This window comes from Drosophila guanche, unplaced genomic scaffold, assembly GCF_900245975.1.
Source record: "Drosophila guanche unplaced genomic scaffold, DGUA_6, whole genome shotgun sequence".
Lineage (NCBI taxonomy): Eukaryota > Metazoa > Arthropoda > Insecta > Diptera > Drosophilidae > Drosophila > Drosophila guanche.
This window is the reverse complement of record NW_022995743.1, coordinates 631,666-659,660: the sequence shown is the minus strand read 5'-3', so window position 1 is coordinate 659,660 and position 27,995 is coordinate 631,666. Positions and strand designations below refer to the sequence as shown.

Sequence of the window (27,995 nt, the reverse complement as noted above, 5' to 3'; positions counted from 1 at the left end):
ACTGTCCCGAAGTGGCACCCAGTGGGATGCAGCAAAACTGCTGGCAAAACTAATAATGTGGCCGACCGAGGTGGAGCCACAGCCAGAGCCAGAGCCAGAGCCAGGGCCTTATGGTAATACCATTCCCACTTCCTAGCCGCCTGCACCCTCCCTCAAGCGAGTCATTCGTGAAAGCAAAAACAAATGCTCTGTCAATTGTCGGCCAGCCGCAAATGCTATAAAGCTGACAAATGTCGAGCAACCGACCAGATACGAATGGGAGGGGAACGGGAGAGGGGGAACAAACATGGATCACAGGTACTCATAAAACTGTCCAAATGTCAATATTCCAGTGACAATCCCACATCCCCCCACCGAGACACAAACCTCGAAACAAAACAAAAAACGTATTTTGCAGGCCGCGTTCGCTTTGCTTTTGATTTGGTTTTTGATTCCGAGTGGCGTGAGGGTGGGGGACACACCCCTCCAACACCTTGGCCAAGCAATTTCAATCTGCCCAACCTACCCCCTCCACTCCCTCAGAAAAAGACAGCAAGAAAATGAACATGTCAACAGCACACGTCGGATGTGGACTTGGATTTGGCATTGGATTGAGTCCGGGATTGGGTTTGGGTTTGGCTTTGGGTTCGGCTTTGGCTTTGGCTTTTGCTTTGGGTTAACCTGTCGGCGGTTCTCCTCGTACATAGATTCGGATTCCGCTTCGGCTTCGATTCGGTACGGTTCGGTTCGGGTGGGGGGGGAGGCTTCCACATTTTTGGCAACTTTGTAAATATTACAAAATTTAGGTGTCTCGCTTTGGTGAGTGCGCCAATGAAATATTTATGCCCGCACACACATGCACAGATACCCTGCCAAGTGTGTGTGTGTTTGTATTTGTTTTTGCACGAACGTCGCCCCGTTTTGTGTAAATATAAACCGACCACAGAGAGATCCCAGAGAGGGAGAAAGGCAGAGGGAGATCCAATGACTGCCAAGGTATATTCAGAAGATGGAGTAAGGCAGAGCCACTGCCATGGAGAGTGTATATGCTGCAGGGCCTTATCCTTTATGGAATGTACCCTGGACTGGAGACGAGTCGAGTCGAGACGGGACCTGGACAGAATGGGACCGACCGACCGACCGACCGACCGACTGACAGACTGACTGACTGGGCCTGCTAGTTGTCTGATAAACAGACAATTTGCCAAAGTGGATACGTGCATGGCGCGTATAATTTTGGGGCACACCTGAGCCCCTCAGAGCAACAGGAGGAGCAACAGCAGCTGCAGCATTCTGTCTGCCTCCGCGTCCCTGCAGCTCCTCTGTGGCTGTATTTTGTGGTTGTAGACTTTAGCTTGATGAGTGTATCTCTGTGTGGAGTACACACACACACACACACACACACACACACATAAACTAACACACACAGTGTGTATCTGTGTATTTAGCTGGTTAGTTGGGCTGATGAAGCGACATTGACAGGCGGCTGACAGAGGGTCCCAGGCTTAAACTTTAATCCGCTTTAAAGGCGCCCGGGAAAGGGGAGAGGCAGGAAAGAAAAATATGGCATTTTCCAACAAGTTTCTCCACACTAAATGGTTACCTTTGGGTTTAGTCATTGCCTCAGTTTTAAGTGATTCAATTAGCTTTTGTTCTACGCTCTCTGTATGCGTCAATGCCGCCCACACGACGGGCCCCACGCAGCAGAATTTGCCGCGTAACTTTTACGATTTTAATCGTGGAAATTTATGGCTTTTTTGCGGCACAATTTCCCCACAGACCCCCACAGCATATATATAGAAATAAATAAATGATGAAAACAAACCCGAAAAAGAATCCCAAACACACACAAAAGAATCGCCAATAAACTAAACTTTTGCCGCGCTAGTTGCCATAGAGATACACGGCTATGGCTGCAGATACAGATACACAGATATTTCTACGGGAAAAGCGAGAGAGTAAACATCCGCCAAAAGCCAGAGACAGAGCCAGCGACAGAGCCAGAGCCACCGCATCCGCATTTGCATCCGTATCCGCATCTGAGCGGACTCGGATCGCTGCCTCATAATTTTTGCACAAGTTGCAGCATAATAAATTCATTCTGGCCAGCCTCTGGCCATGAGTTATGGCCCAAATTGGAACTGAAACTGAAACTAACGGGAGAACCAACTCGAGAGAAATTGGTCCCATCTCTGTTTTCTGTATTCTCGTTTGTGATTTTTGATGTTTCTATGTTTTGTTTTTGTGTTGCAGGTTAACGCTGGCAGCTTGTCCGAGCAGGCTGGCCTCCAGCCCGGCGATGCGGTCATCAAGATCAACGACGTTGATGTCTTCAATTTCCGTCACAAGGATGCCCAAGATACGGTGGTGCGCTCCGGCAATAACTTTGTCATCACAGTGCAGCGGTAAGTGGAAGCTTTTCGTCCCTATATGTTGTTGGACTACCCTAACCGAATGGCTCTTCCTCTCTATTGTTTAGCGGTGGCTCCACTTGGCGGCCACAGGTGACGCCCACCGGCAACGTGCCGCAGGCGAACTCTCCCTATCTGCAGACGGTGACGAAGACCTCTCTGGCTCACAAACAGCAGGACAGCCAGCACATTGGCTGCGGCTACAACAACTCGGCCCGTCCATTTGTAAGTTTACTAATTTGCAATCACACAAAGTGTATCACACACTTGCGGGCAGGCGCCCCACCCCCACTCCCACATCCCACCAGGACATCCCAGGAGGCGGAGGCGATGGAGCATCATTTATAAAATTCATAAACTGCAGAGAGCCCAAAACTTCGGATGGGTGGGGAAAGTTGAAACTTTTAGGTGGAATAACCACTGCCAGGCTGCCTGCCACACAGCTGATGCTGATGCTGATGCTGATGCTGTGCTGGTGACGTCCTGATGATGACCAATGATGTTAGTTGATAGTTGGAGTCCTCCAAGCAGGGCCTGCTTCCCCTGCTCCTTCTCCTCGTACGAGGACCGAACTTCCTGACACATTTTCCGTTTATTTTGTTGTCTGTCTGTGGGTTTTCCCTATTCATTTGACTAAGGTTCGGTGCCCTCCCCCACCTTCACCCCCTCCTTTTATATGAGTTGACAACATTTGCATTTATACGATGTCTGTCCGTCCGCCCCTCTGTCTCTCTGCCTCTCTGCCTCTCTGCCTCTCTGTTTGTGCGTAGTTTTGAAAAGTGTCAGAATGAGTAATGAATATGAGTGCTAGGATTATTTGCCTGCCAAGAATTAATGTGCAAAAGGTCCCACCACACACCCGCACCCGCACCCGCAGGAGCACTGGGGTGGCATGTATCTGTGAGGCATGCCATGCATAGTAATGCCACTGTCTATCTCGTCCTCTCCCCAATTTCCGTGTGTGTGTGTGCATACATTTTCGGATATTTTATTGTTATGAATTTGTATAATAACAGCCACCTCTCGGACCCGGAACACAGAACCCCGAACCACGAATGACAATAATAATAATAGCAACACACCAATATACATGAAATTGATTCGGGATCATTTTAGGCAGAAAGTTGCTGGGGAAATATTATGAGAAGCGCAAGGGAAAAGGCTGCCTTAGCCTTGGCTAAGCGGACTTAGAGCATAGCATAATAATTACCAGAACCACAGAGGAGGACCCCGCAGGCTCCTGTAAACAAACACAGATGCAACCCCATCCAAAGATTATCTGAGCTCCCATTCTGCTGCCATTCCAATCATTTTGCTCATTTCACACTTTTACAGACTTTGAAAAATGTTCTCAAATATATCTGCAATGCTTTACTATACCTTCCCACATCTATGATTTCAGGCCAATGGCGGCGGCGATGGCGGTGTGAAGAGCATTGTCAATAAACAATACAACACCCCGGTTGGCATTTACAGCGATGAATCTATTGCGGAAACACTTTCGGCCCAGGCGGAGGTATTGGCTGGCGGTGTGCTCGGGTAAGTTTTCCCTTACTTTCCGGGGGAGTCTTCTCCGACAAGGGTTAATGGCGGGAGAAGGCAAAAAACAACTGTCTGGGCCACAGCCGTGACAGTGCAAATTATCAGGAAAGTTTTACTTAAAATTTTCTTGTTTTTCTGTGCTTTGGTTTGCTTTCTTCCCCCTCCAGTCTACTCTCTCTCACTCTCTCTATCCGCGTGTTTCTTTTGTGGCGCCAGGAAACAAAGCGAGTCGAAGGGAGTCAAAGAGAGAGAGAGAGAGAGAGAGAGAGAGAAGGGTGTTGAAAAAGTAGAACTAGCAACCGCAGGCTGGTCTAACGGTGAGTGCAATTTGGAAAATAATGGCAGGGACGAAGGCGGAGACGGAGCTGGAGCTGGAGCCAGGCCAAGTGCCTTGTGCCTTGTGCCAGTTGCGGAGCAGCTTTATGTGGTGGGGAGGGGTGCCAAAACGCACGCGTGGGACTCGCACGCCTTTTGCGCTTAATTTCTTTGGGGGATTTCTCACACTCTGCGGGTCTTTGAGTCGTCTCGAGTCGCTTCCACGCACCAACGCGTCGGATGCGTAACGTAACGACTCACTCGAGCGGCATACTTTCGGGCCGAGTGAGAGCTCTCAAAAGTATGCACCATGCAATGTCTAAAACAACCTTCTCCCGTCTCTTTCTCTCCGTACCATGCAGCGTCAACTTCAAGAAGAACGAGAAGGAATACCAGGCCGATCGCTCGGAGGTGCTGAAGTTCCTGCGCGAGGAGGAGACCGGCCAGTCCACTCCAGGTAATTGTCCCAACTACGAGCTGGCCCGCCTGCTCCTCATCCTAAACGATGGCGCCAATCCGCTTGTGTGCGACACACTGGGCGACATTCTCTAGCTAGAGAGTAGGGTGGCTATGAGCCCTGGGCCAAGTGCCAGCGATTTTCTAATCGGTTTTCCCTTTGAGTCTTTTTTTAAAAACGACCAACAGAGACCTTGAAACAGCTCTAATGCGAGTGCTTCTCAACGTAACTTAATTTTCTGTTCTTTTGTCGTTCAACCCCTCAGACCAGCACAAGGAAATGGACTTTCGTTTTCTCTATATGAAGACACACTTCTAGTCCAGTCAGTCCACACACAATCAAAAGTTTCCCGCAGTCACGTTATCTAATTATAAATATATGTACAATATTCTCCAACAATTTCAAAATCATCAGAAACAGATTCGCTAGGTTCAAAAGTATTATAGTTTGGTCATTATGAAAAACACACACATAACGATTATTATTTCATATTTTACGAGAGTCTATTGGATGTGGGGAACGTGTTGCAGTTTTCATAAGATTTGTTTCCATTTAGGTTTTTGTTGGATTTTAATTGAAAGGGACAGCTTAAATCGTAGTTCACTTTAGTTGAATGCAGCTACATGCAAAGACCATCTCTTCAGTCCATGAAAAGCTGTCGCATCAAGAAATACACTGCAGAAACTCTAAAACTTGTTTGTCCATACGATCTCTTTCTGTGTGCCCCTCTCTCTCTCTCTCTCTCTCTCTCTATCTTTCCGTCTAACCCATGTTTTGTGTTTAAACTCTTTTCATATGTTGTACATACACCAACCCGACAACACGAACAATCAACAACAATGACACCTACAATCTACATATACAACACTTTGCACAGCTTTTGGCAATTACGAGCATGATGTTCACCAGCAACAGCACCAACAAGCACCACCCCAACAACAACAACAACAACATCAATACAATCAACAACAGCAATACAATCAACAACAACAACAACACCAGCAACAACAGCAATATCATCAACAACAACAACAACAACAATATCAGCAACAAATTCAACAACAGCAATCGAATGCCACTCGCCATGTCAGTGCCCCCGTGAACACACCAAAGCCCCCCAGCACCGGCGGACTCCCAACGGGCCAGAACATTTGCACCGAATGCGAGCGCCTCATTACGTAAGTCGTGTTTGTCCCAGTATCCCTTCCCTACTCATATTGTCATCAGAGCTGCCAAATCACTGCCAAATAACTTTGCCTAAAAACAACAACAAGCACACCCGATCTCTTTCTCTACCTGAATCGAAGAAATGTCTGACCAACCTGTGTGGCCAGACAACAGTTGTGTTGTTCCAAGAGAGAGAGAGAGAGAGAGAAAGACGAGCAGCCACCGATCTCTTCGCTTATCTCTCGATCTCACAAGCACAAACGTGCATGAGCGGGCATGCATCGAACATAAGCAGAATCGAGTGTGGCTGCATTGTGTGTGCAAGTGTTTATTGGCGAGCTCTCTACATTATTGGTGTAAATTAGCATTTGTGTATGTTAAAACATTGACTAACAGCAGCAGTAGTGGCCCCTCTGTTATGGCGCTGTTAACCTCATTGGTAACTAATTTCATGCAATTATCTGACAAGCAGAGTGCAGAGGTCGGATGTTGGACCTTCTAGTAGCAGTAGAACGTAGGTAGGGGGTGTGGCTCAGGCGGATATAAAAGCTCCAACACACCACACGCATACACACACACACACACACACACACAAACACAAACACACACTGGAAAACACCGAAACCCCCAAAAAATGCAATATTACTGATTGAATTTTCAACACCGATTCGAATGATGACTCTGATGACGATGTAGAGCCCCACAGTCCGGCGAACTTCTATTGGACACAGAGCCATGCCATTGGAGGCAATGAGCGACGCACACCGCTGCACCACCAGCATCAGGATGAGCGGATTGGCATCCCTTTGCAGTCGGGAGCTCTGGCGCCCGCTGCTCCACACAGGCCCAGTCTGCCGGTGGCCCAGCCAGAGGCCCAGGAAGGGGCAGGGCAGGAGCAGGAGCAGACTGATCCGCGCATCATTGTGCTGCCGATTTGCCCGGCCCTGCAGGGTCCCGAGTACAAGGCCGACATGGAGGCGGCCGCAGCAGCTTTGGCCAGCGACGAGGGGCGTCCGCGCCCATTGTCCGCCAGCGGGCATCCGGCGTGTCAGTTGTGCGGCGTGGGCATTGTGTAAGGATTTGTTCGATGTTCAATGATAATTCATGCGTCTGCATCCCGCCTCTGTGTCCGTGTTCGTGTTCGTGTACGAACACCCCCCTGTGTACGTGTACGAGACTGTGCATTTTAATTTGCTTTTATTTCATGAGCGCCCAACGAAGTCAATTGTTTAAAATTGATGCAGTCCTCCGCAGTACAAAAGCCCGTCCGCACACCTGAGCCCACAGCCAGACCAGACGCAGACGCAGACCCAGACCTTGCCTCTTCCCCGTAAACCACACGACGCATGGGAATCATCATTTGTATTAATTTGTATGCCAATTTAATTGGCTCCCCCACACACTACGAGTATACAATGTATACGATTCCCCCTGTAACCCATTCCCTGGCGCATCGGCGCTTAATTCGATAATTCATTATAGCTTTTTACACATTTCCCGCATTAACTCGCGACAGATGCGTCCTGTCTGGCCATCGGGGATCAGCGTACACACATCCAGGCTGTCTAACATACACAAATGCAAAGAGAAGAACAGTCCAGAGAGAGTCATTCAGTCAATCATTGATTTGTAATCGATCGGAGAGGCTTTTCAAAGTGAACTACAAAGCAGATTGAAGTCCTTTGAAGGGCATCTCATTCTCACTGCCATAATATGTAATCTCCTTAATCATAATTATACTTTCTCCACCCATTTTAGTGGCGTCTTTGTGCGCATCAAGGACAAGAATCTGCACGTGGAGTGCTTCAAGTGTGCCACCTGTGGCACCTCCCTGAAGAACCAGGGCTACTACAACTTCAACAACAAGCTCTACTGCGACATCCACGCCAAGCAGGCCGCCCAGAACAACCCGCCCGCCGGCACCGAGGGCTACGTGCCCGTCCCCATCAGGCCGTAAGTGATCAAAGGGTATCTCCATCCCTCCATCCTCTTTCCCTCAGTGTCTGCAGTCTCAGTCTCAGTCGCTTGTGTCCGATTGCACGGCCAATTGGTCCAGCGGTCAGGGCTGGGGACAGGAACTGGGAGGCCCACTGATGAAAATGAAATATAAATAAATTCGAATGCGAATCGGTGAATGCCAAAACACGTCCGTCCGATAGGCCGGCGACGAAATTCGCCCATGCACATATTTACATGCATGCATGGGTAGGGCGCCAATTGGGAATGCCCTGTCCATAGGGTATATGAATTCCCACGAGAAACCCCTAGGGAGTGCACGAATACTGTAATGTCTCCATTCAAGGAACCACAGTATAAGTTTTAGATGGGGAATATCTTTCCGTTTGCATGCATCGTCATATCGTATAGGGCATATCCTGTGTCGGCTTGCCTGTAGCTGGACCCCCCATTTGGTCTTTTGTTTTATGTTTTGGGGGAATGGAAGCGACACTGATTGCTCTGCTGACGTGTCATCGTGTCATCGGCTGGGCCACAAATTTTTTAATAAATAAATTGGCAACTTGTGTGTGTGTGCCGGTGCCCCATACTTGGCGGATAGTGGGGAGTGCATTCGATACGATCCTTCAAAGGGTGTGGTGCGATATTTCCGGCGACACTGGGCCCCCAGGCGGGCGACAGTTGCAATTTGCATTTGACATTTGGAATTTGTTGTGGCGCTCTCTGTGCTATTTGCTAAATTTCGAATTGCATTGAAAGTCAACTTAATTAAAGGCTTGTACCGTGCATGTATGGTGCAGGAAGTGGAAGAGGGCTGGTCTCCATCGGGGAGCAATTAGGGGAATCGCCGGAGAGCGGCAATTAAGGCAGATTTATCGACTCGAGCTTCAATCTCTTTTCCATCTCCTTGCAGCAACACCAAGCTGTCGGCCAACACCATCTCGTCGGCCTTGAGCTCGCACGGCTACGGCAGCAACGGCTACTCGAACGGCAACTCCACCCCGGCCCCGGCACCGGTAAGTAACGTCCCAGGTCCCAGTCGGTCCTGTTAGCTGTTAACTGTTGCCTGTTAACTGTTCCTTGCCATGGCTAAAACTATTCTGTCAGACCCACACACGCACACGCATACACAGGCACGCTCAGACACAGACAAAGACTCGTGTTCGGGGGTGGGGGTGCTCAGACGAGGCAAATGCTTTGGGCCAGGTGAAAGCGAAAGAAAGAAAAAGGCGAAGTACGAGTACAACTTTTCGGTGGCACATGCAGTGGAGTGTCTACCCTTCTGTTGGATACATAACCAGAGCTCAGCTTGAGGTAGCTCTGAAGGGTATCCACAGCCTCGACCCCTTGCGCTGCTTTGTTCTTCAATCAATTTTATCATATTGCCGGGCAAAATGTTTGCATAAACTTGGCAAATTTCGCCAGGAGCAGCAGCGGCAGAGCGTCTCAGACATATGTATGCTATATGCTAAAATGTTGAAAATCATTTGAGGAACAGAGCGGGGGCAGGTTGGAGCGAAGGTGGAGGTGGAACAATGCAACAAAGAAGTTTGTCGGCAAAGAAGTTCAAGCATTTCGTGCAATTTTATCACAAACGCTTCTTGTTTACTGTTTCCTTTTATTTTTATTTTCTTTGCGTTCGTTTCGTTACGTTTTCCTTGGCTTTTCCTTGGCTCTTTTCTAGCCCACAAAACGATCAAATGAAAATGGATAAACGCTTGAATGCATTTGCCTTGTCTATGCCTGTGTCTGCTGTGTGTTTGTTTGATTGTTTGACTTTGTGAGTTCTAGTACTTTTGCATGGAATTATTGTTTAGGTTTCCGTTTGAATGCTAATGCGAATGCGAGTGGGATCGAGACCGAGACCTGCCGCTGATGATTGGATAACAAAAGATAACACACACATCGCATGGGGGCACAGAGAGTGTCAAATCAATTGCGGACAGATAGCTCGATGGCCAGATAGCCATCATGAAGAATAAGAATCAGCATCAGCAGAATCAGATTGATTGCATTACTTATAAATAGCACTGGCACCATCACTCAGGCAGTAGTCAGTGGGGTTTTTATGTGTGTGTTATGTGATTTGATTTCACGTGAATTTATTTCACTTACTGACTCGTTTCTGCCGGCTGCTCGGCCAGCGCATTTCTCGAAAATGTGCAATGGCTGCGGAATCGAAAAGCCAAAGCCAAACGCTAAGGCTAAATATATATGCCAAGCGGTACTATTTTTTATTTTCGTTTTTTGCCAGAGAGTTCTTCTGGCTATAAAAAAAACACCCAGCTGTCACGTCGGCCAAGAGACACTTCTGCCAGCAGCCAGCAGCCAGCAGCCAGCGGCCAGCGGCCAGCTGCCAGTTTGGCATCGGTTTGGGCCCGCTTTCGCAGTTTCTTTGCACCTTCGGCGCGGATAGTTCGTCGACAGTGCGCCTCTAGTCCTCGACGGGTGTGTCCCCGCGAGCGTGTGTCCCGTCCGTGTACCCCGCGAGCGGACACTGGAAAGCCACATAGTGGCACAGCGATATCCAAATCGATTATCGAATATTGAATACTACCGAACCGAAAGGGAGACTTCACAGACTCTCAAGTGTTATATCTTTCAGTGATTTTCCTGTAAATTTACTCCACAGTTGGTGTTGCATAACCCCACCACAGAACGCTCATTGGAGTACCACACACGGATATGGGGCATGCAACTATGGGATATACACAGATCTTGCCATCAGTCTCCTATTTTTCTGGTTTACTGCTGCCACATTGCAGTTAGCTGCAGTTAGCAGGGGGAATGTTCTTTGTTCAGCTAATTGACCTTGACCTATTAGCTATTTTTAGAACACACGCAGACTGACTGACTGACTGACAGACAGACACATGTACAAGTTTCTACTGTCAGCCGGAGTCCTCGGTGCCCTTCACTCGCATCCGCATTCTGCTGCATTCTCATTAACTGCCTTTATTAACCCGAGTTCTGTTTCCGTGTATCCCACCGAATCGTGAATCCATGCCTGCCTGCCTGCCTGCTGCACATTAACATGCGCTCTCGCATTAACACATTAGCCCGAACCCGAGCCAGAGCTCGTCGAAGCCGCAACTGAGCTGCCCCTGCCGCCGCCGCCATCGCCCACCCAGCTGCTGCAATACGAGGCAGAGGAGGAGCCACTGGAGGCACTGCCCGCTACAGCTGTCCAGGTCCAGATCCAGGTCCAGCCGCAGCAGCCTCCGCATCAGCTGAAGCAGCAGCAGCAGCAGCACACGCGCACCCACAGCAGCCTCTCGTCCATCTCGAGTGGCTCCTCGTCCTCGGGCGTGGGCGGGAGCGGAAGCGCCAGTGGGGCGGGCCACAGCCAGCAGAGCTCCTCGACGCTCTCCCTGGACCTGGACCGGGACCGCTACGCCTACGGTTCGCCCATGCACTCGCGACAGACCTCGGCCTCGTCCACGTCGCTGGATGTGAGTGCGGTGGGTGGCAGTGGCACTGGAGGCGGTGGCGGAGGCGGAGGCGGTATCCAGGCCGATAATTACACAATGCCGCCCTCGCCACCGCCTCCACCACCTCCGCAGCCACAGACCCAAGCGCATGCACCCTTCCGCGTGGAGACGAGCATCAGGTTGGGGGCGCAGAATGAGAACGACATGAACACGCAGAACAAGGGCCATAATGCGTACAACCAATTGCTGAAAGAGTATTCCAATAAGCTGCAGCACCAGCAACCTCACACCAACAACAACAACAACAACAACAACAACAACAACAACACCAACACCACAGCACACACCCAGCCCAGACACAACAACAACACGGCCAAGCCATTTGCAACGTCATCCGTGGCAGCCACCACGCAACAGCAGCCGCTGGTGGCAGCGCTGACGGCGACACTTGCTAATCAATTGAAATTTAATTCGCATCAGGTTGCAAGCCCCCCAGCAGCGCTCTCAACAGCCGCACCAGCAACAGTAGTTGACAGCTCAAGCACTAACCCCACACCCATAGCAGCGCCAGCAACATCGGACAATATGTCCGATGAGCCATCATCGATCTATGGCCAAATGAATGCCCCCCAACCAACGGGCGCCCCCGGCGATCCGGCCTTTGAGTATGTGACCCTCACGGGCAACGTAATACGCAGTGTGCAGGCCCCCGGCAAGGGTCCGGGCATCAGCTACAAGGTATGTAGGTGCTCCGCTCCGCTCCTCTCGCGCGCCGCAGCTCAGCTCTCAGCTCCGATCCCAGCCAGAAACTTGAAACCGAAACCAAAATAACTAACCGAGCAAGTTCTGTCCAGTGTTGTATAAAGTGTTGTAAATATTACGCCACACAGAAAACTCTATATTAATCCTAACTTTCTCTCTCTCTCTCTCTTTACCCATTACGAAGGTCAACCAGGGCTATGCTCGCCCCTACGGAGCCTCCGCCGGGCCACCGAGTGCCGCACCCAAGTCGCCGGTCACGTACCCGCCGCAGCAGCAGCAGCAGCAGCAGCAGCAGTCCCCACGCCCAGCGGCCGGTGGCAATCCCTATGCCACCCTGCCCCGCACCAATGTGGGCCAACAAGGTAAGGCTGACGAATCGCCCGATTCGGAGGGCGAATGGGTCTAGTCGATAAGCTAAGTCCCTAAGTTCGCTAAGCCACCACGAATACGATTACGAATACTATGTTTATCAGCGTGATATATCCTCCAGTTGTAGTTCCTTTTTTTGTTAGTTAGTTAGCCAGAGACACGGACAGGCAGTGACACAGACACGGACACGGACAGACAGATCGGGTCGAGTCGATCCATTGAGATCCATCGATTGTTGTATAGTATTAACCGGATTTCTGTTTATATAATGATGATGGAGTTTTTTTATTCGAAATAAATTGCACATGACTTAACCGCTTAACCGCAGAAGAAACAACCCAACGTAAAAACCAACCACCCACCCACCCAGAAACTAACAAGAACAATGGTCCACAAATGATCGAAATTATCGAAATGCTTTTTGGCAAAATTCACCAAAAACTTAAACAATTTTCTCTCGTTTGTTTCCCCGACGGAACCCCTGAACCCCTGAACCTACGAGCAAACTGCATACTCTGCTCGTAAATGAGAAACTATTTGGCAAATGTGGCTGCAGAAAAACATTTTGGCATAGTTTAAGTTACACTGCTCTGCTCTATTCTTCTAAATACAAACACACATGTCTATCTATATCTATGCTGTATATATATGTACGCACATGTAGGTCGTAATGTAAGATACCAACAACAACAACCACAGCCCCAACAACAACAACACTATCAGCAACAACAACAACAGACGCAGCAGCAGCAGCAGCAAAAGCAGCAGTATAGAAACTCTTACCCAATGGGATCTAATTATAATACTCAGAGTCAGTCGCTGTCTCAGACCTCATTCACCAACAACAACAACAACAAGAACAACAACTTTAGTACTCTCAACAACAACAACAACATCAATAGAGGTAAAAACTGTTGTTGAATTTTAGCAAGCAAAAGTTCTCTCATTTGCCTCGCAGCCGAATCAGTAGACACTTATTATGCAGATACTTTATTCACTTGTTGAGTCCGTTCAAATCAGTATTTAAGCTTTAAAGACACCCACACACACACACACACACACACACACACACACACACACACACAAGCACACATATATTCAAATATTCATTCACTCAATACTCATGCAGAGAACAAATGAATTGCATTAGCAGGACTCAGGACTCAGGACTCAGCAGTCGGAATCTGCAGCGTTAATAATGGAAACATTCTGTTGACAAACTCAATCAATAGGTGGAAACATTTTAAAATGTGTTTATCATTATTATGGGACCCAGACGGGAAATTAAAACTGACACAATGGACGGTAGAGCAGCGGGGGAGAGATCAGGGGATGGTTACTGAGGAGGGGCATCGGCATGTTCAATGCCACTGCGATTTCAGCCATCTTCCGATTCCACTTCCGGGGGGCCGCCATCGAGAGTGCTGAAAGGCGAATGCAAATGTGAATGCAAACCGAATCAGTATGGGAGTGAGTGAAGAGGGAGGGGGAGGGGGAGGGGGAAAACCAAACCGAAAACCAATGATACGTTGCGTATACGTAAAGTGAAATGAAACCCGGGACGGTACCCATTCATGTATACAGAAATAAATGATATAAAATGTATTCGCTTGTTGCCACGTTCCGGCGCTGCATTGCCACGTTGCCTCTGCGGTTGCCGGTTCTTGGGTTCTTTGGTTCTTTGGTTTTTTGCCGAAACCCGAAAAGAACCGAATCGAACGGCACTTTAAATGCATCGCAAATGCTCGAAGGCCACATACAGACAGTGAGCGACAGAGGCATACAATTCGGAATCCGATCGGTTGAGGTATTCCCTTAACTATCCACTGGGTGAATGAAGTGACCGAGGACCAATTTCTGGTATTTTTTGCTTCGTGCACATAAATATACATCCATGTGGATGTATACATATACAGTGCATATTTCTGTTCCCGCTTGCGGTCTCCGTTCTGCTCGGCTCTTTGTTGGTTTATCAATTACGGCGCTACAATGTTGGCTGTCATAACGGAAATGAATTATCAACAAATATGGCTGAAGGGCAGAGCAGGGAAGAGCAGGGCAGGAGCAACAATACTCGAGCACTCGCAGATTTATTGAGCCAATTCTTCGAGTGGCATTTTCGTTAAGCAATTAAAAGTACAATTATCGCAGGACAAAGAGACTGCTCGAATGCTCCTTTGCTCCTTTTGGGGCTTTGGTGCTTTGGCCACATAAATCTTCATTCGCTACTGCGGAATCAATCTCCTAATCAAAGCGAAAATCACGCACAACCGCAACAATCATTTGGGGTTTTCGGGTTGCGGCCTTCGTTCCATCTGGGAAGCAACTGGCAAAAGCCAGCAGCTAAAAGCAAATCCACTTCCAATTTGCTGCCTCATGCCACACCAGCAGCAAAAGCACCAGCACCAGCAGAAGCCGCAGCTGAGTGTGGGAGGAAAAAAATGTACGCTGGCAAACAAATGTTTGCGTTACACAAATGCCGACACGCACAGGCAGGCAGACAGGCAGGCAGGCCCCACGGCTCTGCACACACACACACTCGCTCCCCGTGCTCAGCATGCTCCACACTCACTCTCTCTCTCTCTCTCTCTCTCTCTTCATCTCTGGCGGGAAATGTAAACGAAAGCAGATAAATTACCAGCCATTATTATCCAAACAAGCATCCGCCTCCACCTACGGGGAACTTCCCACTCGGAGCAGTGCAGGGCCGCATGCTGGAGCGTGCCAGGAGGCCATACATCACATGCCTGGCATTCGTCAAAGTTTGAGGCAGCCGCAAGATTTATTGGGTGCATTTGGCTGCTCCACTCCACTCTACTCCACTCCACTCCGCGCAGTTCGTTGTTTGTTGTGTGAATCCCCACGCCATTTGGGGGGAAAAACTATTGTCCTAGCCACGAGAAGCAGGATGATGGAGGGAGGGGCTTACGCTTGCCGCTCTCTCAAATCATTAACCATAATCCCCGGAATAACTTTTGGTTTCTGCTTCTTTTAGGTTACGGTTACCAATACCAATCGTATTAGGCCAGGTTTTCCCCTGCCAAGTCCCAGATCCGATCCCCAGAACCCTCAGGCCCAGCCAAGGGCATGCAAAAGGGAAAGGGAAAGGGAAAGGGAACGGGAAAGCAATCTTCAGATGGACACACCTTGAGCGGTTTTTAACTAGAATATCTTTCAAAATTAAATTGAAAATTGAATTGAATATTAATCAATAAATTTGCGACAGTTTAAATCAATGTCTGTATTTCCCCCATACTTCCACAGATCTCTGTTCTCTCTCTCTATAAGCATTTTGTGTAAACTTTAAACGCTTCAAGCATAACCGTCAAAGCAAACTGCCTAACGTATGTTTCCGAGTATCTCTCTCTCTCTCTCTCTATATAAACTAATCGAATTGTGTCCCAGATTATGCTACTCGTAAGAATTTCCATTCTTTGCACAACTTTGCATGCCTCTTGTCTCTGGGAAAGCGCGCAGAATGGAGAAAGAGCAATAATCATAATATAATAATAAGGCATAAAGAACGAATGAGAGGAGGAAACTTTTTCTCGAACGAATGCCCTGGCGGCCTCTTATTATTATGGCCAAACTTTCTGTTTCTGTTTCTGTTTCTGTTGCCAACATTTTTCATATGACAAAATATTTGCGGCAATAATTTCATTTCGTTTCGTTTCGTTTCATTCGTTTGTTTATTTGTATGGTGCGCTGCCATGCTACCATTTCCATGAGCCCTGGGCTCCAGAGCACTGGGCCCTGAGTCCTATGCCCCAGTCTGGGCTCCCCGTCGTGGCTGTGGCTCCTGGTCCGGGTCCGGGTCCGGGTCCGGGTCGTGTGTTTCTGCCATTTTCAATTTCTGCAAAATTACAGCCAATACCAAATTATGCATAATAAAATCCAATGACTACCTGTCGACGCCATTTTGTGCACAGGGCAAACGTGTGCCACGATACCATAGTGGGGGTTGGCAACAGCGAGTTGCAGGCAGACGTGGGCCCATAAAAAATGGAAGTAAATATGCGTGCCTAGCACATACACAACCCCCCAACCCATACCAATACCAATACCCGCCATATAATGTTTGTGCATGAAGACAAGTACAGAGGGGCTTAAAGTCAGCGGTTCGACTGCGAGATACCTTGGACAGCGAGAGAGAGACATGCCCAAGGGAGCAACACTATACACTCTTTTAGGTTTCGATCAGGGGGTACAGATGCAGGACCACTCCCTGCTCCTCCTTCCCCTCCTTCTCCTCCTTCTGGGTATGCGTGTGTTTATTGTTGCGCCCCATGAAAATTGCTCCGAAAAAATAAGAAATAAACGAAATGTATTTGCCTCGGCAAGAGGCATAAAGAGCTCCTCTCCTCCGTTCAGTCTCGACTATTGTTTTATGGCATTTAATATTTCCCCCCTCTTTTTTACGGCCATTCGAGTGATACGCCCCTCTCGCCTGTGTTTGTCTGTCAACAAATTGCACAACGAGTGGAGAGGGGAGAGGGGAGAGGGGAATGGATGGATACTCTCTGGGTGGTCAATGGAGCTGCCAAGACAAGGGTAAAAGTTTCCGATTCGCTTGGGTTGTTCCGATTCCATCGAACTTGACCACTTACGCTCAAAGAGGTGAAACTTTTTCCGATAGAGTCGAGTCCTTCGATTGAGTTATCGTACAGCTACCACATAACCCTTCAACTTGATCAAATAGAGCAGACAATACCATATCACACACCACACCACACAACACCACTCGACGACACTAATTCCATCCGAATGTCTGTGGGAAAAGCCACTCGTGGACCACACCACACCCGAGATTACATTGTTGCCAATGCCCTTACCGCTGTTTACTGCCGTTTTTGTTTTTTGCTGCTGCCTCTTGCCTCACGGTTTAGATGTAGTTGTAGTCTCCACTCTCTCTCTCTCTCTCTCTCTTACACTCTCTTGACCCCCGCTGCATTCCGCTGCCGCTCTCTTTCACCACCGACTGACACAGCTGCTGCCGCACCGCCACCGCCGCCGCCGCCGCTGCTTTCACAGTGCCAACGTCTAACAAGCGAATGTCTTTTATTTCTTTCTGCTCTTATATTTGCCCCCCACCGAACAAACTAACCGCAAACACACCCCACCCAAAAAACAAAAACAAAAACCCCCCCACAAAACACACACGCGGAACACTCTCTGCTGTCTGCTTCTGTGTCCGCGTCCGATTTGAAGGAGCAAGCGAGGAGGAACCGCAAGGATTGCAGCCAGAGTACGAGGAGGAAGACTGCTTCGAGATGGACATCGAGGTTGCCCTGGCCGCCAGTCGGCAGTCGCAGCGCGGCTCCAGCTTCACCTGGCCCCCGCCGCAGGATGACAGCCACGCAGCGCCCACCGCGGCACCCCTCTACATCGCCCCGCCTGAGACGCAGCACGTGGTGGTGGCCAATCCTGTGCAGCAAGTGCCGCCGCTGCCCCCCGGAAGTGCCACGGCGCGCCTCGATCCGCAGCCAGAGCCGCAAGCGGCATCAGCGCCACAGGCCGCTCCACAGTGGCAGAGCTACTCGGCACCGCAGCTGACGAATCAGCGACTGATGGAGCAGGAGTCCAGCTCGGATAGCTACACCTCCACATCGACGACAACGACGACCACCTCCGAGGAGTACCAGCGCATGTACGCGGCCCAGGTGGCGGCCTACCAGATGCAGGAGCAGTCCGGGTCCGAGTTCGACGACTACCAGGTGGACTACGGCAGTGCGCAGGACGTGCAGGAGTACGCCTCGGGCAGGCGTAGTGCCCAGGAGTGCGTGGACTCGCTGTCCGTGCCCCTGAGTACCTACAAGCTGATCGACATGGTAAGGGAGGTGACACCCAGTCCCGTGTCCACACCAGCTCCAGCCCCAGCCCCAGCGCCAGCTCCTGCCCAAGCCTCGCGGCACGTCGTCTTCAACGACGAGCCCGAGTACAAAGAGCTGCCGATGGTGCTGCCCACGGAGCTGGAGACCATACCGGAGGCAGTCGAGTCGGGCGAGGATCGCGAGGGTCTGGTCATCGAGCATCGCTGCCAGATCCTCGAGAGCGAGCGCCTCTTCCAGCCCACGCCCGAGATCAAGTTCGAGATAGCGCCCGTGCGCCAGATACCGCCCTCCAAGATACCCAATCCCATGCCCAAGGAGTGGATCAATCCCATGATCCGGGTCCTGACCACGGCTCCCGAGGTGCCCTTCCACCTGGTCGAGTGCCCCTTCCCGAGGCCCTGCGGCGACGATTTCGAAGCGGAGGCAGCAGCCGCAGAGGAAGCCGCTGCTCCGGCCGCACCGCCTGCGCCTCCACCACCGCCTCCTCTTCCCGCTCCAGCTCCTGTGGCGGATCCACCTGCACTCCTGCGCGAATCTCCGCCACGCGGATCCCGTCTCAGCCAGGCCATGGTCACGGCGCCCGAGTTCGAGCTGCGTTTCGCCCCGCCCGCCGACCAGGGCATCCCCCTGCCCGAGGAGACCGAGCCGTACATGCCGCCGCCCATGGACATGAAGCCGTACATGCGCGACGATTACCGACCCAAGTCCCCTTTCGTGAGCGCCCTCACCACCGCCCCCGACCGCCCATTCGAGGGCCACTTTGACCGCGACGTGCCCATCCACCTGATCGACCTGCCCACCCCCAAAGAGCACCTCAGCATGTGCGACGCCCTGTGCACGGCACCGGACCGTGGCTACACCCCCCTGAACCCCGAGAACGCCATGCACCGCGTGGACGAAGAGCAGAAGCAGCAGGAACTGAAGAAGCATGAATTTCAGGTGCTCGACCACGAGGAGGAGCTCGGCATAAGGCCGGAGCCGCCCCACTCCGTGGAGTACTTCACCACGGAGTCCCAGAAGCGACGCAAGTCGTCGGCATTCGCGGCCATGCAAGCATTCCAGCCGTCCCGCGAACCGCTGTCCTCCGCCAATGCCACAGCCTCAAACACGCCGCGTGCCTCCATTGTCTCGGCCTCCCGGGAGACGGAGACGGAGACGGAGACGGAGACGGATCTGGAGTACCAAAAGTTCTGCAAGGCCCAGCAGCGCAACCAGAAGCGCCTCGATTACTTCCACAAGAAGGAGGAGGAGCTGCAGGGCGCCTCTCAGCAGAGTCAACAAACTGAGCAGCAGCTGCAACAGATCCAGCAGAACCAACGGGAGCTCCAGCAGAATCAGATAAACCAGTTGCAGCAGCACCAACGCGACCATCAGTCTCAACAGCAGCAGCTGCAGCAGAGTCAGATGTCCCAGCAACAAACACAACAACAACTTTATCAAACTCAACAGCAGCAAGAGATAAGTCAACAGCAGAGACAACAGAGTCAGAGAACTCAACAACAAGCACAGAAAACTCAACAACAACACCAACAGGCAATGTCGCAGCTCTCCCAACAGCAGGAACAGCAGAAGCAGTCGCAGCAGACCTCCGCCGCACAACAGATACTTACAGAGAACCAGACACGCCAGGGGTACTCCGACTCTCATACGACCTCGCTTTGTTCCGCTTCCGCTTCCTACAGAAACTCCTCTTCCACAGTCCAACAGTCCACCACCACCAACAACATCAACAGCAACAACAACAACAACAACAACAACAACGCCGTCAACGGCAGATCCTCCCTCGCTGCACCAATGCCCACTGCTTCCTCCTATGCACATACATCCGCCCTAAGCAAGTACGAGGCCCAAGAGCTGATTGAGGAAACGGCCGAGGAGCTGGAGCACTCGGAGATCCTCTTCCCGCCACCATCCCCGCTTAGCCACCTGAAGGGCAAAGCCGTGCAATCCGGCCTCCACAAGGCGGACACCATACCCAAGTACCAGCGCAACTGGACCTCGCTGCCCACCCAGAGCCCCATCCGCACGCCGGAGCCCCAAGAGTTGCGCGAGAATGTGCCGCTGGCCTTTGTAGATGCACCCAAGGCGACTCCCAGTGACCAGTGCCAGAGCGATTCCACTGTACATAGACCCATAGCACAGGTTTCGGGATCGGGATCGGGACCCGGCCCAGGACCGCGATCAGCGCCAACGGCTGCGGCTGCTCATGCCGCTCCCCGGAGACAGCCAATGCCGCAGCCGTCGGTGCCCATTATAGTCGAGGATCGGTCGGGTCCAGTAACGATGGCTTTCCAATCGCTAGATGAGTACGACCGCCCCGACCAGGCGCAGACGCCCACACGGCCCTTCACGCCCTCGATGATCAACAAGCCAGCGCCCATCATCCCCTTCTACCAGACGCCCGAGAAGCTCTGCTTCGAAGAGTGCACGGCCACCCACGCCCGGGCCTACGACCAGCGGGCCCTGTCCCCCTGCTTTGACCGCTCTCGGTCGCCAGCTCCGGGACCACCGCCAAATCCGCTCTCCGCCATCCGAGCGCCGCGCATGAAGGAGCCGGACTCGAATCTCCTCTCCGTCTCGGGCCCTGCGCCACGCCTGCAGGCTGGATCCATCACCACGGGCCAGAGCTACCAGGGCCAGTTGCTGGCCCACTCCGAGCAGAGCTCCCAGTCGGGCAGTCAGAGCTTCTCGCAGCAGCCAGAGACGCTCACGCAGCGCCAAGTCGGAAATCTGACGGTCCAGAAGCGGGAGCAGTCCTCGCAGTTGCAACAACAGCAGCAATCGCAGAGCCAAAGCCAGACGAGGACACAGGTGGGCAACACTCAGATCGAGCGGCGTCGCAAGGTCACCGAAGAGTTTGAGCGCACCCAGAGTGCCAAGACCATCGAGATTCGCACTGGGTCGCAGTCGCAATCGGTGTCTCAGTCGCAGTCCCAGTCGGAGTCCACGGACCGTCGCTCCTCGTATGGAAAGACGGGATTTGTGGCCAATCAAGCGCGACGGCTGTCGGGCCTGGAGCAGGAGATCACCAGCCTGACCAGCCAGTCGCAGGCCATCAGTGCTCGTGCCTCCGCCATGGGAGAGAGCAACTTCCCGCAGCTGCGATCTCCAACGTTCGACACGAAGTTCCCAATAAAGCCGGCACCGGTGGAGTCCATTGTGCCCGGGTATGGAGCCACGCCCTTGGCCAACAAGCTGGTGGCTCCCCCGCCTGGATTCCTAACCCAGCAGCAGCAGCAGCAGCAGCAGCAGCAGCAGCAACAGCAGCTGTCCGCATTCTCTTCAACTTCGTCTTCGGTGGTACAGCAGCAGCGCACGCAGAGCGCTTTCTCGAGCAGCACGAAAGCCACTTCCTCATCGCTATCATCAGCATCCGCAATTGCATCATCATCTCTATCAGCATCCGCCTCCAGATCAGCGCAATCAGCCAGTCTAACCAAAGCTTCTGCTATTACTACCACGACTAATAACCAGGCCTGCTCGGCCTTCAGGAGCAACGTCCCTGGAAATGGCAATAACAGCAAACCTAATCTGGCCTCTCGCCCATCCATCGCTTCCATCACAGCTCAAGCGCCAGCTCCAGCTCCAGCTTCAGCAGCGCCCAAGTCAATCATCGCTGCCGCAGCATCGGCGCCAACTTCGGCGCCCGCTTCCTTTCCGCCAAACTTGGGCGATTTGAACTTGAACTCTAATGTCGATGGTTCCGCAGGTGGTGGCGTCAAGAACGGCAAAGGTGGCTTCGGGGCCACCTCGGCGCCCAAGCGCGGACGCGGCATTCTCAACCAGGCCGCCGCACCGGGTGTCCGCATCCCTCTGTGCAACAGCTGCAACGTGCAGATCAGGTGAAGAGCATCCCCCACCCAACTCGTTGTTGTTGATGTTCGTTCCCTGTTGATGTTCTCCCGTTACTCTAACCCGTTGTTATTTTATTATAATCGAGGGATAAGATCGAACCCACTTTCTGGGCTCTCTGATGCCTCTTTGTTCCATTTGTTTGATTGTTTTATTAACCAAGATTAAGTTCCGCCAACTAATTTGCATGCCTCTGACCTAACCCGCTCGCCCTTTGTTCTTTCTTCGTTTGTTTTTTGCAGCCGCCGTCAAGCAAACTAATCCGCATGCAAACCCCAACCATGCCACGCTGCCCCGACCAGTCCAGCAAGCAACTGACTTACCAGCCAGCCAAGGCGAACAGCCACAGATTGCTGATTCGGATGCGGATGCGGATGCGGATGCCACTGCCATGCTGGCCGAGTCCATTGGCAGGATCAATATGGGCGACAAGACCAATGCCTTCATGCAGGAGGCGGGAAAAATTATCTCCAGCATGCTGGAAGCGCGTCTGGCCGGCAGTGGATCGAACGGGTCGAGTGCTCCTCTCTCGCACGCCGGCAGCAGCCTGAGCCTGCGCAGCAACAGCAGCTCCAACCTGTCCAAGAGTCCGATGATTGTGCGAAAGCGACTGGATCTCGACGACTTCAAGAACATTGATCCCACCCAGCCGGTGGCCCTGCAGTCCGTGGTGGCTCTGGCTCCGCAAAAGGAGTCCATGGCAGAGATGGGCGCGCAGAAGGCCCAGCCGCAGGTGCCGCGTGTCGAACAGCAGCTGCAGGTGGAGCTGCCTGCCCAGCATCCCATGAGCAGGATCCTCGATATTTGTGATAATGGCAAGGTGACGCCCCAGCAGACACCCGAGCCAGTGGCATTCAGGAACAATTTAAGGCGCACCGGTGCCACCCATGCAGCCGATCGTAGATCCTACATCGAGCCCAAGCAGCAGGGCTCCAATACAGTGCCCACTGCCCATCCATCTGCGGCAAACAGCAGCGCACAGCAGGTCAGTCAGGGAAGTGCTGCTCCCAGCTTCAATGTGAGTGTCAAGGCCTTGGGCCCGCACAGCGAGGGGCAGTCCACCATGTCCGAGGAGAACGAGAAGGCCGTAAGTCAGTTGCTCAAGGATGGTAAGCGCCCAATTTGCTGTCAGTGCAATAAAGAGATCACCTCGTAAGTATCCCTGTCCACGCTTGCTCCTTGCTCTTCGTTTGTTCGATGTCTTTTTGCTTCAATTGATTCTCAACTAACACGAGACTTCCCCTTTTGCAGAGGACCCTTCATCACGGCGCTGGGCCGCATCTGGTGCCCCGATCACTTCATCTGTGTGAACGGCAACTGTCGCCGTCCCCTGCAGGACATCGGCTTCGTTGAGGAGAAGGGCGACCTCTACTGCGAGTACTGCTTCGAGAAGTATCTGGCCCCCACCTGCAGCAAGTGTGCGGGCAAGATCAAGGTGAGTCCGCAGCTAAAGCCACTTGAAATGCTGATCCCTACAACAAATGTTTTTTGTTTCAGGGCGATTGCCTGAACGCCATTGGGAAGCACTTCCATCCGGAGTGCTTCACCTGCGGCCAGTGCGGCAAGGTCTTCGGCAACAGGCCCTTCTTCCTGGAGGACGGCAACGCCTATTGCGAGGCCGACTGGAACGAACTGTTCACCACCAAGTGCTTCGCTTGCGGTTTCCCCGTTGAAGCCGGCGACAGATGGGTGGAGGCCCTCAACCACAACTACCATAGCCAATGCTTTAACTGCACTGTGAGTACCCTCCCAGAGGAGACACCATGACCGATGAGCTGTCTGATAATTGTTCTTGCATCTTCAACAGTACTGCAAACAGAACCTGGAGGGCCAGAGCTTCTACAACAAGGGCGGACGTCCCTTCTGCAAGAATCACGCGCGCTAAGCCAGCGGCCAGCGGCCAGCTGATTTTGTTTGACTTCAGGGATCACGCACACTAACCACCAATCAACAATCAATCAAACCAACAATCAACGATAATCAAGAGCAATCTTTGACGAATTGTGTGAGCGCTAATGCGTAATTATTATTATTTCTATTTGTTTGAATTTTGCCGCACAAATGTTATCCTAATTTTAAACCATCAACGACCCGACCCACACGCGTCATATCAAATATCAAATCAAATATCAACGTGAATCAAACCTCTAATCGGAAAATCAAATCTGTATGAAAAACTGCAAAACGAGACGAAATCGAATTAGCTAGCAAAATACTACGTCCTCACACACAATGAACTATTATTTATTCAAGCATCAAGTACCATAACCGAACCAACTTTACCTTACCCTAAACCTTACACTAAATATTTATGTACTGTCGCCAGCGTTAACTTACTTGGTTCAAGCGACAAATCGAGATATCTACCACCGAACACTGTTGATCAACCCAACTAAACGCTAACAGATCGCAAAGCGCGAGAGATTTCCAATATCGAATTCGATTGGCACCAGAGACCAGGGCCAGGGAGGCGAGACAGAGTCGCAAGCAGAGTCAGAGTCACAGTCAGAACAGGTTGTCAGCAGGGAGTCGCATATTTATTATTTAAAAATGTATGTTGTAAATTATCCATAATTTGAGTGTAAATTGTCATGATCAGCAAATGAATAAATTTCGAAATCTTTTTCGCGTTTAATACCTACAAGTCTTATGCAACTAATTGCACACTCGTGGGGTTGAAAGTAATAATTGTAAGTGCTGAAAAGATATGCTCCTAGATATATGTAGACATTAAAGTCTCTATAAACAGGCACATAGTGAGAAGACGAGGCTGGGACCAATTGTTGGCCGTGTACCCAAAAGCACGCACTTCTACCGCAATTTCATGCTTAACCAATTTTTGTTGTTTTCATTTGAGCCTGGTATTTTATATCTTGGTGTTTCGGTAGGAGGTGTGAGTGGGATGCTCTGGCTGGGAGTTCTTTTTCGCATTTTTGGGTTTGGTGTTAATCGCTGGAACTCACTCCCGCTGCACGCCATCCACACGCCCCGCCCCGGCCCGGCCCGATTTGGGACCGCTTGTGGCGACTACAAAGCATCGCAGGCCTGACGATGCCAAGCCAACAAAATTTACGCTAGATTAAGCAGGATCGGGACGTGGGAGTATGTGTGTTTGCTTGGCCAAAGGACTTCTGGCCATGGCTGTGCCGTGGAGTGTGAGAAAGAAAAACAATTTGAGGTTTTTGTGGCATTTTTCAACGATTTGTTGGGTTCTTTTATTTCATGTTTAGTTTACTTCGCCCCGCACAATACAGAAAGGACTTTAAGTTAGTGTGTGTGTGTGTGTGTGTGTGTGTGTGTTGTATGTGGGGTGTAGCGTGTAGCGTGTGAATTGTACTCGTGCAGGATGTGTCGGGATGTTTGACAGGGGCCCGGCAGGACACACCCACGCAGCCCACTACTAATAGCACAGCAGCTACAATTTAGTCGTAATTTAACATATCATTATGGGGTAGCTTTACCTACTATTTGTTTGAAACGCGAATTGTTCAGAAATCGAAATCAGATCGAATCGAAACACGAGTATTCAGTATTCAGTATTCAGTTGGATATTCGTGTTTTCCGAAAATGCGCGCCAAATTTTTGTCACCGTAGCGTTCCGTTGCGAATTTACACAGATATATGCACTGGCCGCATATATCCAGTAGATACACAGAATGTATCTGTACATGCATCTATATTTATATATATTATCTCTTTGTTTAATAGTTTACTTGAGTGGGCGTAAGGGGGGGTCTGGGATGATGCTAGAAATGCACTCGAAATCTCTCTCGCGTATTTACAGTTCATTAGTGGGTCGAGTTCTCCATAGATTGGTACACTTTACAGGCTGCATAACATATCAGATATAAACTACCTTTCGGACAACAAGATAAACTCGTGGTAGAACTCTGGTACTATCCGCTTGTCCTCTGTGCAGTGCACGCTAGCTTCGCTCCTAGTCGAGGCATCTTTTAGAGATTTGTATCTTCTTTTTTTTTAACATTTTCTTTCGTTTTTCTTTTGGAATATGTTAATACTTTCAATGGGTACATGTATGTATTTGTGTTTTTATGTATAATTGCATGTATCTAGAATTCGTAATACCTACTCTGCGCATCTCCGTATGCTTACAAAAATAAATTCAACACATTCAAGTACAACAAACATCTTAACAGCTAAATGCCGCTTACACAGTACAGTTACCGAGTACGGATTACAGTTACAATTACAGTTACAGTTACAGATTAGCAAGTACGAATTACATTATTCATTTAGGAGCAGCAGAGCTTTAGTTCCGTACAAATAAATACCTTTGGGTTAACACGAGTGAACGAACGAGTTGAATCGAACAAAACTAACTAATCAACTTCTCTCGGGACAGAGGACCGATGACATTGGACCTATTCGTTCGGTTACAGATGCGCCAATATATCGATCTGATCGAGTGCACTGGCCTGGCCAGGTGATTGGGTCTGGGTCTGGCTGTGCGTCGTCTTTCCAGCTGAATGCCTCTGGGGGTGTAGATGTGGGCTGTCGCTGTCTGCCTGCGATATGGTCACAATGGTCACCAGATCCTTACCCTTCGTTGCTGTGGACGTGGATGTGGATGTTGGTGTGTCCCGCTCGATTTCCACAATGGCCGAGGTAAGCAACGTGTTCGACTGCAGTGCCGTGTAGTTCGTCAGTTGCTCGGCCAGCGACGGCTCCGGTAGATGGAGGTCCTCGTTGGCCAGCAGCCTGCCCGATGGCGCCGTCTCAATGCTCCGCTCGCCACACACGAAGCTTGCGGGGGTGGCGTTGCGCGACCGGTAGCTGGGCGGCAGACTATACTCGGATCCTCCCATGCTGCTGCTGATGGTGCCGCCAGCGCCTCCTCCACCCATTCCGGAACGAAGTGTGGTCAGTGGGGCCCTGGAAGTAAGTGAATCAAATGCATGAATTATTTACACAGCATGAGTTAAAGTCAATTCGGTATTGTGTTTGCCCCTTTTGGCCATAAGAAGATGGCAAATATGTTAACCAAATGCACAAAATTTGCATGCATGAGAGGGAGGGGGCCACGACCAGAGTCTGAGCTCTGAGCTCTGAGCTCTGAGCTCTAAGCCCTGCCTGTCTATCTGTGAGTGCACAGGACTGCAAAAGGACGAAACCTATTCAAATATCAGTCTCTATCTTTATCTCAGTCGCAAAACATACATATGTACATACATATATATTCTCATCTTTGTCAATTTAAATAACAAAAGGCCGCTGTGGCAATTGTTGCCATGCGCCACGTGGCATACCCACCCGAGTACGAGTGGGGAGTTGACTGCCTTGCTGCCTGTCGGGCAGACCCCAATCACAGACACTTCACACTTCAGTCGCCAGGGCCCAAAAGTCAACACTCATACGCTCATCTGCACATAATGGCCCCGCACCCGCACCCGCACTCCACCGCCACTTCCCTTCGCTTCCTTTCCAACCTGGCTAAAGCTGGCTTATGAGACCTATACGATTATGTACACACGTACCTATCTAGCTATAGGGGGCGTGGTGGACTTTGGAATATCTCAAAAATCCCAAAAACTTGCACAAATTGTATGAAGCAATTTGGAGTATGTAAAATGGCATTTAATTGTTCCGACAAAGAAGCAACTGCAGTAAATAAAGGAAAGAGAGGAAAATAAGTCATTTGCATGGGAGGAATGGTGCTATGGGAATGGTGTCCCATCCATCTATCTATACCATCTATTCTGTTGTGCAGCAAGCACTCCATTCTGGTCCACCCTATTCCACGCCATTCACAAGTCCATTCATTCTATTCAAGTCCCTGCTGTGCTGTGCTGTGCTGTGCTGTGCTGTGCATAACAGGCAATTTTCGCAGCACTTTCGGCCCGCCTGCCTCTTTGTTTGTTTAATTGACTTGGCCAACAGCCTAGATCCAAGTTTTGTTCTGCAT

At 50.7% G+C, this 27,995-nt stretch overlaps 2 protein-coding genes across 24 annotated transcripts in view; one reads left to right on the top strand and one right to left on the bottom strand.

Annotated features, from left to right (window-relative positions):
* Window positions 1–24,709, top strand: part of LOC117591811 (PDZ and LIM domain protein Zasp) — a 55,915-nt gene extending 31,206 nt beyond the window's left edge. For 3 of the 22 annotated variants that reach the window (XM_034285123.1, XM_034285122.1, XM_034285121.1), the window contains 13 exons: window positions 2,233–2,384; window positions 2,459–2,615; window positions 3,793–3,929; window positions 4,610–4,704; window positions 6,568–6,943; window positions 7,630–7,824; window positions 8,741–8,843; window positions 10,887–11,996; window positions 12,205–12,382; window positions 17,598–22,062; window positions 23,324–23,507; window positions 23,570–23,809; window positions 23,880–24,709. In XM_034285123.1, the coding sequence (XP_034141014.1) occupies window positions 2,233–2,384; window positions 2,459–2,615; window positions 3,793–3,929; window positions 4,610–4,704; window positions 6,568–6,943; window positions 7,630–7,824; window positions 8,741–8,843; window positions 10,887–11,996; window positions 12,205–12,382; window positions 17,598–22,062; window positions 23,324–23,507; window positions 23,570–23,809; window positions 23,880–23,957 (7,470 nt within the window). In that variant the 3' untranslated portion in view covers window positions 23,958–24,709. Of the gene's footprint in view, window positions 1–2,232; window positions 2,385–2,458; window positions 2,616–3,792; window positions 3,930–4,609; window positions 4,705–4,969; window positions 5,225–5,581; window positions 5,883–6,567; window positions 6,944–7,629; window positions 7,825–8,740; window positions 8,844–9,970; window positions 10,052–10,199; window positions 10,443–10,886; window positions 11,997–12,204; window positions 12,383–13,053; window positions 13,294–17,597; window positions 22,063–22,314; window positions 23,225–23,323; window positions 23,508–23,569; window positions 23,810–23,879 lie in introns of those variants that run through there. The other 19 variants (XM_034285125.1, XM_034285137.1, XM_034285132.1 and 16 more) reach the window with 19 other exon arrangements.
* Window positions 24,710–26,066: 1,357 nt separating this feature from the next.
* LOC117591814 (hyphally regulated cell wall protein 3) overlaps window positions 26,067–27,995 on the bottom strand; it is a 34,163-nt gene continuing 32,234 nt past the window's right edge. For both annotated transcript variants that reach the window (XM_034285148.1, XM_034285149.1), the window contains exon 7: window positions 26,067–26,965. In XM_034285148.1, the coding sequence (XP_034141039.1) occupies window positions 26,467–26,965 (499 nt within the window). In that variant the 3' untranslated portion in view covers window positions 26,067–26,466. The remainder of the gene's footprint in view (window positions 26,966–27,995) is intronic.